This window comes from Dermacentor silvarum, chromosome 2, assembly GCF_013339745.2.
Source record: "Dermacentor silvarum isolate Dsil-2018 chromosome 2, BIME_Dsil_1.4, whole genome shotgun sequence".
In the NCBI taxonomy this organism is placed as follows: Eukaryota; Metazoa; Arthropoda; class Arachnida; order Ixodida; family Ixodidae; genus Dermacentor; species Dermacentor silvarum.
The window spans coordinates 236,989,685-237,002,089 of record NC_051155.1 but is presented as its reverse complement, the minus strand read 5'-3'; the positions used below and the strand labels follow the sequence as shown (position 1 = coordinate 237,002,089).

General features: G+C 50.5%; 1 protein-coding gene across 8 annotated transcripts in view; it reads left to right on the top strand.

Annotated features, from left to right (window-relative positions):
* The window catches only part of LOC119442904 (la-related protein 4-like), a 79,403-nt gene that overhangs the window by 31,962 nt on the left and 35,036 nt on the right, over window positions 1-12,405 (top strand). For 5 of the 8 annotated variants that reach the window (XM_049662448.1, XM_049662449.1, XM_049662446.1 and 2 more), the window contains one exon: window positions 1,706-1,808. In XM_049662448.1, coding sequence (XP_049518405.1) covers window positions 1,706-1,808 — 103 coding nt within the window. The remainder of the gene's footprint in view (window positions 1-1,705; window positions 1,809-12,405) is intronic. The other 3 variants (XM_037707965.2, XM_037707961.2, XM_037707959.2) reach the window with 1 other exon arrangement.

The following is a 12,405-nucleotide window of genomic DNA, read 5'->3' as shown; positions in this document are numbered from 1 at the left end:
CCGTTCGGGCCTTTCCCGCGTCGAAAAAGCGCCTCTAGCTGCTGTCGCCAAAAAATAAAACGTGGGGGGGTCTAGCTGGCACGAGGGTGGCTACTGCCGCGGTTCGATGGGTCCGGCCGCGTGTCACGTGCACTCTTTCCATCGCGGTGAGCGTGCGAGTAGGTTCGACCGTTGTCACGTTTCGTTTGTGTGTACCCTCGTGACTCGCTTCTTCCAAGCGTGCGCTAATTGAGGCCTCCTTCGTCGCAGGGAATACACGGGGACACATCTAGCGCCAACCTTTAGCTTCCTTTGTTTGTCCTCGTTTATTGTGCGCTATGTGCATCATTCGTAGTGTTACCAGACCATGTTCACAGCATTCATACATCCTACTGCACCCATTCATCAGCGACGACTTTCAATAGTAATAGCGTCGCGGCCTCGCATGTGGAAAAGGTGTAGGGGCCTTTTCCAGATGCGCCTAATCATAAAACTAGATCTAGTAGTTAAAACGCATTGCTTTTTTTTTATGGGAATGCGATTGTACTTGATCAGGTAACAATGGAAATTTGTCGCGACTTATCGCGAAGGCTCGTCTGTGTGATTGCTTCACAACGCGGTGCGACAGGGTCTGTCCGTCGCTTGAGTATATCTTGTACGTGGTTGTCTCTCTAGGTTACCTGTTCGGATTGCTCACGCGACTTAGAACACTGTCGCTTCTCAGAATAGCTTCCGCAACGGCGTAGCATATCGCCGGCTTTCAGCCACTGTTTCTCGCTCGGTTTCTGCTCATTGACCGGATGCGAAGTGTGCGGTGTAGCCATGATTCGAAGCCGCGTCCGTGCCAAGAATTTCCATATTGGCGAGGTCTGCCTGAAACGGGCTGTGAGCTTAAGGCCACGCCGCATTGCTTGCTGCTTCAGGGTGTGCTAGCCCATTTAGTGGTATTGCTTGGGGTGCTTCAGTGCGTACCGAGGGGGACATCGAGGCGCCCGACTAGTGTTCTGAGAAACGCCCGTCCGCCGCGATGGCCGAGACGCGTCGTGGTACGCGAAAGGGGGGGAGCGTAGCGAAAAGCGTGGAACGACACCAACTGCGCGAGGCGAGGTCCTTGCCTTTGACGGGTCGTTTGCATTGTTCGTAGCGCCAATTCCTGGACAGCTCATCCTTGCCCCCTTCGGACTCTTCGAGACGGGGAGAGATCCCCTTTGTGGCAGCGAGCCGCCAGTGTGGTTGGGCGCGGCGGCTGCTCATGACGTCGGTGGTGTCATCGGAAAGAGTAGCACGTGTATCTGACCAGTGTCGCCGCGAACCGCGACACACGTGGTCGCGCGGAAACACGTGGATTCTCGAGAGCTTCGCAGTTTTCCCGCGGACATTTCGCGTTTCGCCTTTTCGGGGTTCTCTCCGAGTGCACTGTGCGCAGGGCCGGACCCGCCAACGTTGGTCGGTCGAGGAAGGACCAGCTGCCTTCTTGTTTGTAGAACTATAGCCGCCGGAAGCGTCATCCGGGGCTTACTGCGACAGCGAGGACATTAGTTTTACCTGCTGCTGGTCTAGCTGGTAGTGGTACTCGGTAGTGCACTTGAAGTTCTCGTAGTGTCGTGTGGATGCGGGCGGTGCTTGCGATCTGTGCCTGACTGTACCGGTTTCTTCTTTCTTTTTCTCTCTCTCTCTTCTTCTTCCCCGACCTTGTGCCCCGTCGCCTCGGATGTATGCCCCGCAGACGAAACCAGCAACCACCACGCAAAGCCTGAACCCTAACGCCGACATATTCTACAGCAAGAATGCGCTGGCCAAGTCCGAAGATGACGACGGTGAGTTTTTTTGTCCGTTTGTTATTTTTTTCTACGTTGTCGCCTAGGCGATGTATATTCAGTCGAAGTATGTGGCACGTCGTTTGCCGCTAACAATTTTTCGTGCTCTTTTGTTGGGAGGAGGAGGCGGGCACGCAGTGCGGGATTGCATTTTTCATCTCTCCCTCGATACATGTGCTGCGCGAATGTCGCGACTCAAAGTTCAGTTCACAGGGACATGAAATACGTCGTCTGAGCTGGTTATTGCTCAGGAGTTTCGCTTTCCTCGTAGGAATACGTAGAATTTCCCGCCCGGTTTCGCCTGCCGTTTTGTGACTGCCGCCAGCAACGTCTTTTTTTTTTTTTTTTTAACTTATCTCCTCGTCCAGCTTCCGCCACAGGCTGTCACGCAGGCATTTCCGCGAGTTAGGCACTGGTCACAGCGCTAATTGTATCGCCTTTGATCTGCGCAGACTAATTTGTAGCCGCTCTTCACGCACCGAGTGCGTATTTGTTCTCCCCCCCCCCCCCCCCTCTTTTGTTGTTGTTCTTTCCCGCCACTTGAATTTTCGTAGCCTCTCGAGTTGCAGTGGCTTGTCCAAGCGGTGGTCTGCCGCCGCTCGCTGTACAAGCCCTGCACAGCAGTAGCCTCCCTGACGATGGCGGGACTTGACCAAATCCTGCTGCGGCCACGCATGGCGAGGGTGGTTGCTCTGCCGCTGCCGGGCGCATTTCCATGGGCGCCGAAACAGGCCGCGCTCTCGTCGGCGGAGGCCATTTGCCGGTCTGGGCGCAAAGCTTGTTCGCTTGGTTGACTACTGCTTCCCCTCCGTCCATTGAAGGCCGCCACGGAACGCGCAAGGCGGTTCGCCCGCAGATAGTGGCCCGGCTCGCTTTCTGTTACCCTTCCCTGCGTATCGGTTCCTCTCTCCCACGGCTCGTCCCTGCAAGTTTTGTGTTATTATATTGCTCCTGTTTCGGGGCCTACGTCTGAATATACGGTCGGCTCGTACCGCGAGCCGTATCGCTTTTGGAGATCAACTTGGCTGCGCGATGACTTTCTCTGCGTGATTGCGCCGCCCGCCTCGCAAAACTTGCCGCAGTCGGTCACCACCGCAACGGCGTGGTGCTTGCGGAGGCGTGCTGTTTGGCTGCCGCCCCCCCCCCCCCTTTTTTTTTTTTCGCTTAGGGAGGTCCTCGAGCGGCTTCACCTTAATTCGCGAAACACGGCGAAGATTACTTTTCAGACGCTGCAGATTCATTTCTGGCAATCGGAACTTGCGCGGGAATTTTAAATGAAGTCTGCTGCTGATCGTGAATGTGTTTGTCGTAGGGCGAACTCAATGTGAATGTGTAGTGAGAGGGAGAGCAAGGAGAGGAAAGACAGGGAGGTCAACCAGAAGAGCGTCCGGTTTGCTACCCTGCACTAGGGGTGAGGTGAATGTGAAGAACAGTGAATTCGAGCTGGAGGTTCGCCCGGGGGCCCCTGACATCTGCGTTTACGTACCCTGCGCCCTTTCCACGAGCTCTTGGAATGCGGCAACTGCAGAAAAATGTAATATACTCTGCGGCCTAATCACGTCACCTTGCAATTCCAGGGTGCGGTTTGCACTCGAGTGCAGGACCTACGCAGTGCACCCATCTCTGCGTGCCTGATAGTCAAATTATTTTCGTGGCAAATGTACACTCCATTGAAATATGGATGGAAAAAAAGAAACAAGGAAACCCAAGGTCGTTGCCGCCAGCGGCCGGCTTCATTTTATTGATAGGGTGTACCCCTGCCCGCGGGGATTTTCGCTACAGAGGGTTCGTAGAACTTTTAATGTTATTGCTTGCTGTGCGCACATCCGGTAATTGAGCTTAACACTTAGCGGATAGCAGTCACTGGTGCAATATACTCGCCCCTTTCTCATAGCTATTATTTTTTTCTTTCTTAATGCCACAACCGGCTGCCGCGGTGTCTCCGAGTTCCGCGAAGCTGATTTTACAGCAACACGCGGGGAGCCCGCGGCTAGCAGCAACCTAATCTAGCAAAGTTGGTTAGCACGGGATGTCATTGTATACCTGTATGTGCTCCCGCAGGGGAGCTGGATTGAGCAACGGTCCGCCGTCTTATCCTTTTTTTGTTATGTGGTAAAAACCACTCCTCTTGCTTGCCAGACTCGGAAGGATGGATCTTATTCTCTGTCGCTAGTGTAATGACGAAGCTCTCTTAACACCTATTGGTTGCACGCATTAAATTGGCCTTCTTGAAAACGGTCCTGTATGAGCTTGAACTGCATAACGTGTGCTACGGGAATATCTGCAGCAATTGTCTTTACCTGGCAGCAGTTAGCGCGACTGTCCTGTGTCGCCATTTTCGTTGGCACGCTTCCTGTTCTTGCGAGCGCCCGTTCTGTGCAGTTGGATTTGTCCTCGCCTCTCTTAGCGCTGCAACTATGTTTCATAATGCCAGTTACGTGTGTTCGTGCCATCGTTTCCCGTTAAGAGAACATGCCAACACCGTAATTAACTGGCATAATTTTAAAGAAAGCGCGATTTTAATTGTCGTCCCTGTGCTAAATCACACCGGAAGCGAGGCAGTCTACAAGAGAAACATTTTTATGCGTGTCCCCGATAGCTACGCTTCGAACAGGTGGCCCCAGTTTGCATTGCGCAGCACGCACCGCGATTCTGCCTCAAAAGTACTGCAAACTGTAATGGCAAGACCATTGGGGCGTAAGCGAATACAGCGAACCGTAATTGAAATGTAGTTGCTCTACTCTACTCCGAAACCACCACAGCGTAGACAGTGCGGCTGTTGAGTTGGCTTCTCTGCAGAACTTTGAAGTTCCACGTGACAGCGCTTGGCGAATGGCGGCGTGGAAGGCAGACGCAAAACTCTGGCGCTCTACTGAAGCCTATGCAGCAACTATACGGGGGCATCATGTTTAAATTTTACGGAATTCTTAGAAATATCGTGTGGCAGATAGCATAATTCTGGTTGGATTGTTCAGAGAGGCGGGCATTACTTGCGCGAGGAAGCGAAATACGTATTCAAATAATTAATGAAAAATGACTAATTTTTAATTACTTTACGGCACATATTGCAATTTACGAACTGTAGCTGCTGAGTTTGTCAGGCGTGTCCACTTGGAATGAATTTCCAGTTTGGAGATATGCGCATCGCCATCAAACTTGCCGTAAAAATTCACTGTTGGTTCACTTACTTTTTTAACGAAATGCTCTTTTGCGCATTCAAGCATAAAAGTAACTGGAACGCCCATGTATTTCGTCCCACACTTTATGAAATATCTCGGAACTGGTGTTTCGTCCCACACTTTATGAAATATCTCGGAACTGGTGTCACCCTGGAAATTCATTTCAAGTGGAGGCCTCGTCTTATAATCTTGCCGGCTACAATTAGTTAATTGCAATATGTGCCGTAATCAAGTTAATTAGTCAATTTTTGTTAGTTGAATGTGATTCCATTTATCGTGCTAGTAATGTCCGCCTCTTCGAATAATCCAGCGCAGCGAAAAGCATTGTGCTATCTGCCACAGGTGATCTTTAAAATTTCCTAGAACTTAAAAAGTGACCACCCTGTATAGACGAGATAACCCAAGTTTCCGCCCGCGTCACTAGCGCCGACCGCTCCCCTAGCGGGCACGTTCGAACGTCGACGGTCGCCTGCTGTCCCGTCCGAGAAAGCGCGTGCAGCGGTTGCGTTTCCACGGCGGCAAGCGTGGCCTCGTCGTCGCACAAGCTTGGTACACAGTATGGTTGTGTCTTTCAAACGCCGAGAGGAGCCTGCATATTTCAGGGAAATTCGCAGACGAGGCACGTGCCGAGCTGTACGCAGAGTCACATCGCGCATTATTCACTTCTCGCGTGTCTTTCCATCCGCGTCGTGCTGTAAATGGAGTGGCCCTTACGTACACAGCGGTAAAGTGATCTTCGTACATAGGGCCGCGTTCACTCAATGCTGGTCCCTTTCGCGCGCTTCAGGAGCAGCTTGAAAAAAAAAAAATGTCTAGTAAAAACAATTCGACTTTTCGAAGCGTTATTGAGGCAGCGTGTTTTGGCAGCCATGAAAAGGGCAAATCGCATGAATGTTTTCCGGGAATTATGTATACGATCTTGTGAGACGGCTGCGTGTCAGAACGTTAGCTGTATTTTTTTACACAATTGATTTAACACTCTGTATCATGAACAGTTTAGTTTAATGTCATAAGCCTTTGCAAGATTTTGCGCTAATAATTGCGTGCTGTGGCCAAACCACAGGTAATTTATCTTTATTTTTAAATGTGCCGCTCACCTAAGTGATGCTGAGCGTTATTGAAATACGCAAGATCGTGAGTAGCTTCTTAACGGTTCCTTTATTTAAAACGCGCAACGCCGTTATAATTGCGCAACAAGAATTTCTGTGATGTAGTTTTCCGCTTAAAGTTCCTGGGCGTGGTGAGACGTTTGACTGTGTGTACAGTAGAGTGCAAAATATTAGAGACCACGGGAGCGGCGACTGAACTGCATGGCTGCGCGCCTTCTGACGGCTGCACGCCGAAGTTCGAGAGCGCGTACTGCGCACGCGCGTCCTTTCTTACCTTGCCAGCCTGCTCGTTCGCTCGCTTCAACCGCGCGCGCACCGGAACGCGTGAGAGAGCGCAAGGTGTCACTTCTGCAGTCGCCGTCGAATCGCCCGTCACTTTTTCTGAAATCGAGTTTTGTGATAAGATCAGAAAGCAGCGATGTATTTTGCGCTCCATTTCCTGAAACTTAAGCATGATGCAATTATATGTAGTACTCAGTCCAAATATCATGTGCCCAGACACATGCGTGAAACCACCGAATATCGAGCAGCTGGAGAGAAGAGCCATGGAAGAGAACGGGGAATCATCGCAGATTTGTTCTCAGAAACAGTAAATAAAAAAAAAATCCCCGACGATTACGATAATTGCTAATGTGAAATTTAAGCGCACCTCTATACGTGTTTTCATTTCGCGATATATTGGATGGCGCGGACAATCTGCCTCATGCCGCGCGTTGCAAACGATCGAAGTGTGGCGCGACTGCCTCGCATAATTTGGAGATCGCGAGGGCCAGCGCGTGGGTGCCGCGTGGGTGCGATTCAGACCTGCTGCCGCCGAGTGAGTCGGAGTGACCTCCCAGACGACGCACGCTACTCTGCCCTACTAAGTGGTTCATTTGGAAAGGAAAGGTTGGCGCTATCTTCTGCAGCCCTTGAGGGAGCACGGCTCAGCGCCAATACTCTGCCCATACCTACTTCACCGTAGCCTCCTGCACTTTCCTCCTCGCGTCTTTCATTACCCGCGGCGCTCCGCGTTCGCTCTTTCATACATCGCTCGTTCGCTCGGTACGGCGCCTAATTAAGAGCTGTGCTCTGAAGAAAGTGGATGATGGAGATGCTAGGTGGTTTAGCGCTTTCAATAAATGGTCAGATGTTCATTTTCCGCGTTGAATCGTTGAGACCTGTTCGATTGAACCATTAAGAGAGGTTTACAAGCATCGTTGTGTTTTTCGCTTGCCTTGGTCTGTAACATAGCTTACCAAATTCCATGTAAACATAATTCAATTCAAAGTGCTTAATGAAATTGAAGTCCCATGTAAAAACAAAACAAATTTTAAAAACTCCTTAGGCTCAATACATTGCCACATTCCGTGTTGCGGCACAAAGCGTGTCCGGCGTTTCACAGCCCCTTAGCTGAGCGGGACGGTGACGCTTTATTCTTCCCAATAAACTATGCATTGCATTCAAGTCAACCCGGCAGATTGGGCAGTCGGTACTTGCCCGCGTGCCTTCTGCGATGATTCCCCGTTCCCTTCCCTGGCTCTTCTCTCCCGCTGCTCGATATTCAGTGGTTTCACGCATGTCTGGGCACATGATATTTGGACTGAGTACTACAAATAATTGCATCATGCTTAAGTTTCAGGAAATGGAGCGCAAAGGGCATCGCTACTTTCTGACCTTATCACAAAACTCGATTTCCGAAAAACTGACGCAAAGCATGTTTTTCTCGCCGCGGAGCGTCAAGAAGCAAGGCGCAGAGAGTGGTGCGCTCTGAGTGCTGCCAGTGCAAATGAAGTGTTTTCGTCACGATATGACGACATCATCACTCGGGCGATTCGACGGCGACTGCAGAAGTGACACCTTGCGCTCTCTCACGAGTTCCGGTGCGCGCGCGGTTGAAGCGAGCGAACGAGCAGGCTGGCAGGTAAGAAAGGACGCGCGTGCGCAGTACGCGCTCTCAAACTTCGGCGCGCAGCCGTCAGAAGCCATGCAGTTCAGTCGCAGCTCCCGTGGTCTCGAATATTTTGCACTCGACTGTACGAAAACATTGAAATCAGTTACACACACACACACACACACACACACACACACACACACACACACACAAAAGTGACTCAGCACAACGGGAATGTTATTAACGTGGTTCACATCGGAAAGAAATGCTAGGTAGTACTCGTTTTTGTTTCACATATTTCCAAGCACGGTGGCTTTTAAATTTTAATGTATGCATGTCGCTCTTGGCTGAGCAGCCCCTTCCAAGTGCCGTTAGGAGCTATGGCATCTTACACCAGCGTTGTCATTCATCCCTGCCGAGAAAATGCGCGCAGGATGGGGTCTTCTGTGTATATTAAGGCAGCAGTACGACTCATTTCATAGCTTAAACCGTCGCATCGAGTGGCACGGAGAGGTTGCCGCGTCCGTGCTCGGCGTTGGCCGGCAGTTACCAAGTCGAGCGAACTGCCTGAGGAGAATTGCCAAATAGCCGAGGGCCAAGAACAGAACGTGCGCGTACTCCAGACCAATTGAGAGTCGCGCTGTCCCGCTGCTGTCCAAACTTGTCCAGCTTCGCGTGCGGTCGTTCCGTGGGTGGTTCGTGCGGAGACCGAAGCGCTCCAGTGCCGCGGGGTGGCGCCACGAGACGACGGCTAAAACGACCACGACGGCTCGTGTTCCTGTGTGCAAGAAACCCGTTGCCGAAACGTATACGATATTTTCGTTAGCGAGGAGGCGGCCTGCAGCGACCAGGTTGCTCTGGAATGTTGCGCAGAAATCGAGCCGCCTAGAGAGCTTGAATTGTCTCCGCGCCATTTTGTTAGGACCGCAACAAAAGGCCCTGCTAGTCAAGAGACTGCGAAGGCCCCTGGCTCCTCCGCCGTTGTTGTTTATGTTCCGGATTCCTAGACGCCACGGTGTCGCGGGCCTCTGCCCGCCGAGCTGTGCGTAGCCGTCATTCATTGTGACTCATTCGCGGAGGACGAGCTTTGCTCCGTGCGTATCTGAGCTGGTTTCGTGCCGTGCTGCAACGGGACGCGGTGCGATAGACGGAAGAGTTGGGATTCGGCGTTGCCGTTATCGCGGGCAAGGATCCCGGACTCGGCGCGCAAGCCTCTTCTGCACACGTTTGTCTGGTGAACGCATAACCGCGTTCGTAAACTCTGCACTTGATACCCCAAACAAACGGGCATTCCAAAAGGCATTTGGACTAAAGGACTACCGGAAAGGCGCTAACACCGGCTGATACCCCTGACACATGGGCAAAAGTAAAGTCCTTTGCAGAAAGGAGTTGTGCCGATGACACACGGCATCGCGCTATTAGGTGGTTCCTCAGATGAACGCAAAAAAAAGCGTTGTTTGTTAAAGCAGCAAGAGAGCAAACATTTGCAAAAGTCTGCGCATGTAGATTACATTAGTGATTGTGGAACCTAAAAACATTTTTTTTTTTCATTTTTGATGATAATGCGCTGATTCGGAATTCAACATGGCAGCGCTAGCGACGTGGTGCAATTGTTTGACTGTATAGCTAGAGTAAATCTTCACTGTTCGACAAATTGCATTACCACTAAAAATTTAAGGATTTTCCAAGGTAAAAAAAAAGTACTTACGGGGCACCGTACTTATGTAACACGATATCGTTTATTGATCACTTGTACACGCTGTATACGAGAACACTTTCCGCTCGAAAAGTAGATGCCCGATCTTTCCCGCAAAGGAACTTTGCCGGGAGGGAGGTATTCCTTTGTCGTGTGTCACTGCGCTTGAACGCCTATCCGGTAGATGTCCCCTTACCTAAGTGCCCGTGTGTCAGGGGTATTAAGCCCCGATAAAGGTCACTTGCGGAAAGGGAGATATTTGAACTCCTTTGTGGGCCTTAAGGGTTAACCTCGTGTGCAGCATTTTAACAGGAAACTTGAGAAAACGTTGAGCGTTAAACGCGTCATTCTCGCGTTTGGCGCACCGTCCTTCAGGCGGTCGCTCGATGATTTGGATAGCCATTCGTCTGGCCTGAGTTGTGATTTTCTTCAGAATGATAGGCTACCATCAAGGAAGACCGAACTGGGTAGTTTCTGTAACTTTTTCTGGCCACAGCGGCCCAAATACGAACAGAAAACTTTTAAATACGCCACACTGGAGTGCCGGCGCTGCGCTTCCGGCACGAAATTCAGAAAATGGAACCTTGGCCTGCATTTTGTCTTTCTATAATCAAGGTATCAACGCGAAGTTATCGAAAATAGTTTCCAAAAGGTACCTTATCAGTCTAAACTTATTTGGTGTTTATCTTGATCTTTCGTAATCGCGCCACAATTGTATGCCCTCTCTTCCTGTGTTCTTTATCGTCATTGTGTGCCTAGCTCGTGGCTAGTCTGCGTTTGTAGTTGCAGTGAAACCCGCGTGTAACAAACTCCTAAGATGCCTGAAAATGTGTCCGGTGCCTGCAGACCTTTCCAGCGAGAGCTCCGTGGGCGTCGCCGTAATGCCCTCGGGTCTGTTGTGAACACGCGTGGGACCCTCTTAAGAAGTACCGCGGGAGCGGCAGCACGCGCGCTTTGTGTACCCCCTTCGGGCTGGGCACGCCGTGATAGTGCGTCAGAATCAGATGCACTGATGAAAATGACATTTAAAATGTGTCGCATAATTTATTGAAACACTTCGGATTGGACTTGTGCCGCATGTTTGAAGAATTTGTCGAGTGTGTTAGTGAAATGACATTTAATGCGTTAGAAGGTAGACGGCTGGGGTGTTTCACTTCATTCGGTTTGACTGAAGTGAAACTGCTTTGAAGCGGTTTCACTTTATTGTTTTTCACCAGGCTCATTTTTCAAGTGGCTGGATTGAGGTGCCTTCCAAGTGTCCTATACACAAGAAATAGCGGATGTTCGCATATCTTACGTTTCTGTGGAGTTCTCGCATTCTGCAAGTTCTACAAAACTCGTCGAAGAATTGAAAATTCCGAATCCCCGTTCAGCACCCGTGCTTTTTTTTTTTTCGCGATTCTGAAGATGCAAGGAAACGTGGAACTAAATTTTAAACGGAAGTACTTGGCGCCTGAGTGGTGTGCTCGCACGCGAGTCCAGAGAGGTATTTCTACCCAATGGAAAAGTCTGTATGCAGTTTTTGATAAATCCTAAGCAGTGTATGCGGGTTTTTTTTTTTTTTTTGTATGTCGTAAGCCTAGGCGGCCGTCTGTCCCGTTGTTCAGAGTTGATTGATAGAGTTCAACGTCCCGAAGCTGAGAGAGGAGCCATAGTAGACAGCTGTGCATTAATTTCTACCATCTGCGGTTCTCTAACGTGCACCCAAGTCTTGGCACACGCGCGTCTTGGCAATCTGCCCCTAGCTGAGCTGGCGGGAATCGAACCGGCGACCTCAGGTTCGATAGCAGTGCGCTGTTGCGTCAGCGCGGCGGGTCCTCTATTCGAGCAATATGGCGCAGTATGTAAATAGCGCTATTTGACGCATAAAATTGTTATATGGAGGGGTTCTCGCATGTGGCACGTCGTTGTAAATATTTTGAAACCCGCCGGGGGGGGGGGGGGGGGGGGGGGTTGCTCAGTGGCTGTGGTGTTGGGCTACTGAGCACGAGGTCGCGGGATCGAATCCCGGCCACGGCGACCGCATTTCGATGGGGGCGAAATGCGAAAACACCCGTGTACTTAGATTTAGGTGCACGTTAAAGAACCCCAGGTGGTCCAAATCTCTGGAGACCCCCAGTGGGCTACGGCGTGTCTCATAATCAGATCGTGGTTTTGGCACGTAAAACCCCATGATTTAATTTTAACATTTTGAAGAACTGCGTTAAAGCGCGAACGGCTTCCTTTATTTAGCTTGCATTTTTGTAGTACAGGTAGTTTCCTATTAAAATTACTACAGTGAAGTCTGGGCACTGCTGCCGTTCAGCTACCGCCGGAGTGATGGTTAGCACATGTATTTGTCTGATCTTCGTGCTTGTGGCTTTATTTACTACTCTTAATCTGCCTTGAGTGACCTTCAGAGACATGCATATTTTGCTTAAAGGGGTTGAGACATCAAATTTGTGGCTTGCGCATTCTTTGTTTCAAACGTTTCTTATTGCTCCAGGAAGCATGATACACGCTCGAAGATTCATATATTCTCAGTAAATAATTTAATGTCGCATTATTTATGTGAACGATTTTCAGTTTCGGTTTCTGGGTGCCGAGTTGGGCAGTGGCGTCACTGTCTAGGAAGCTTGGTCACGTGGGCCCACAGAGCTGTGACGCACGCACTGCTGCATCGTCTGCTCTCGCGCACACGTTCTGTACCAGCGCAGCCCTCCCCCCCCCCCCCCCCCCCCCCCCAAAAAAAAAAAAAAAAAAAAAAGGCTGA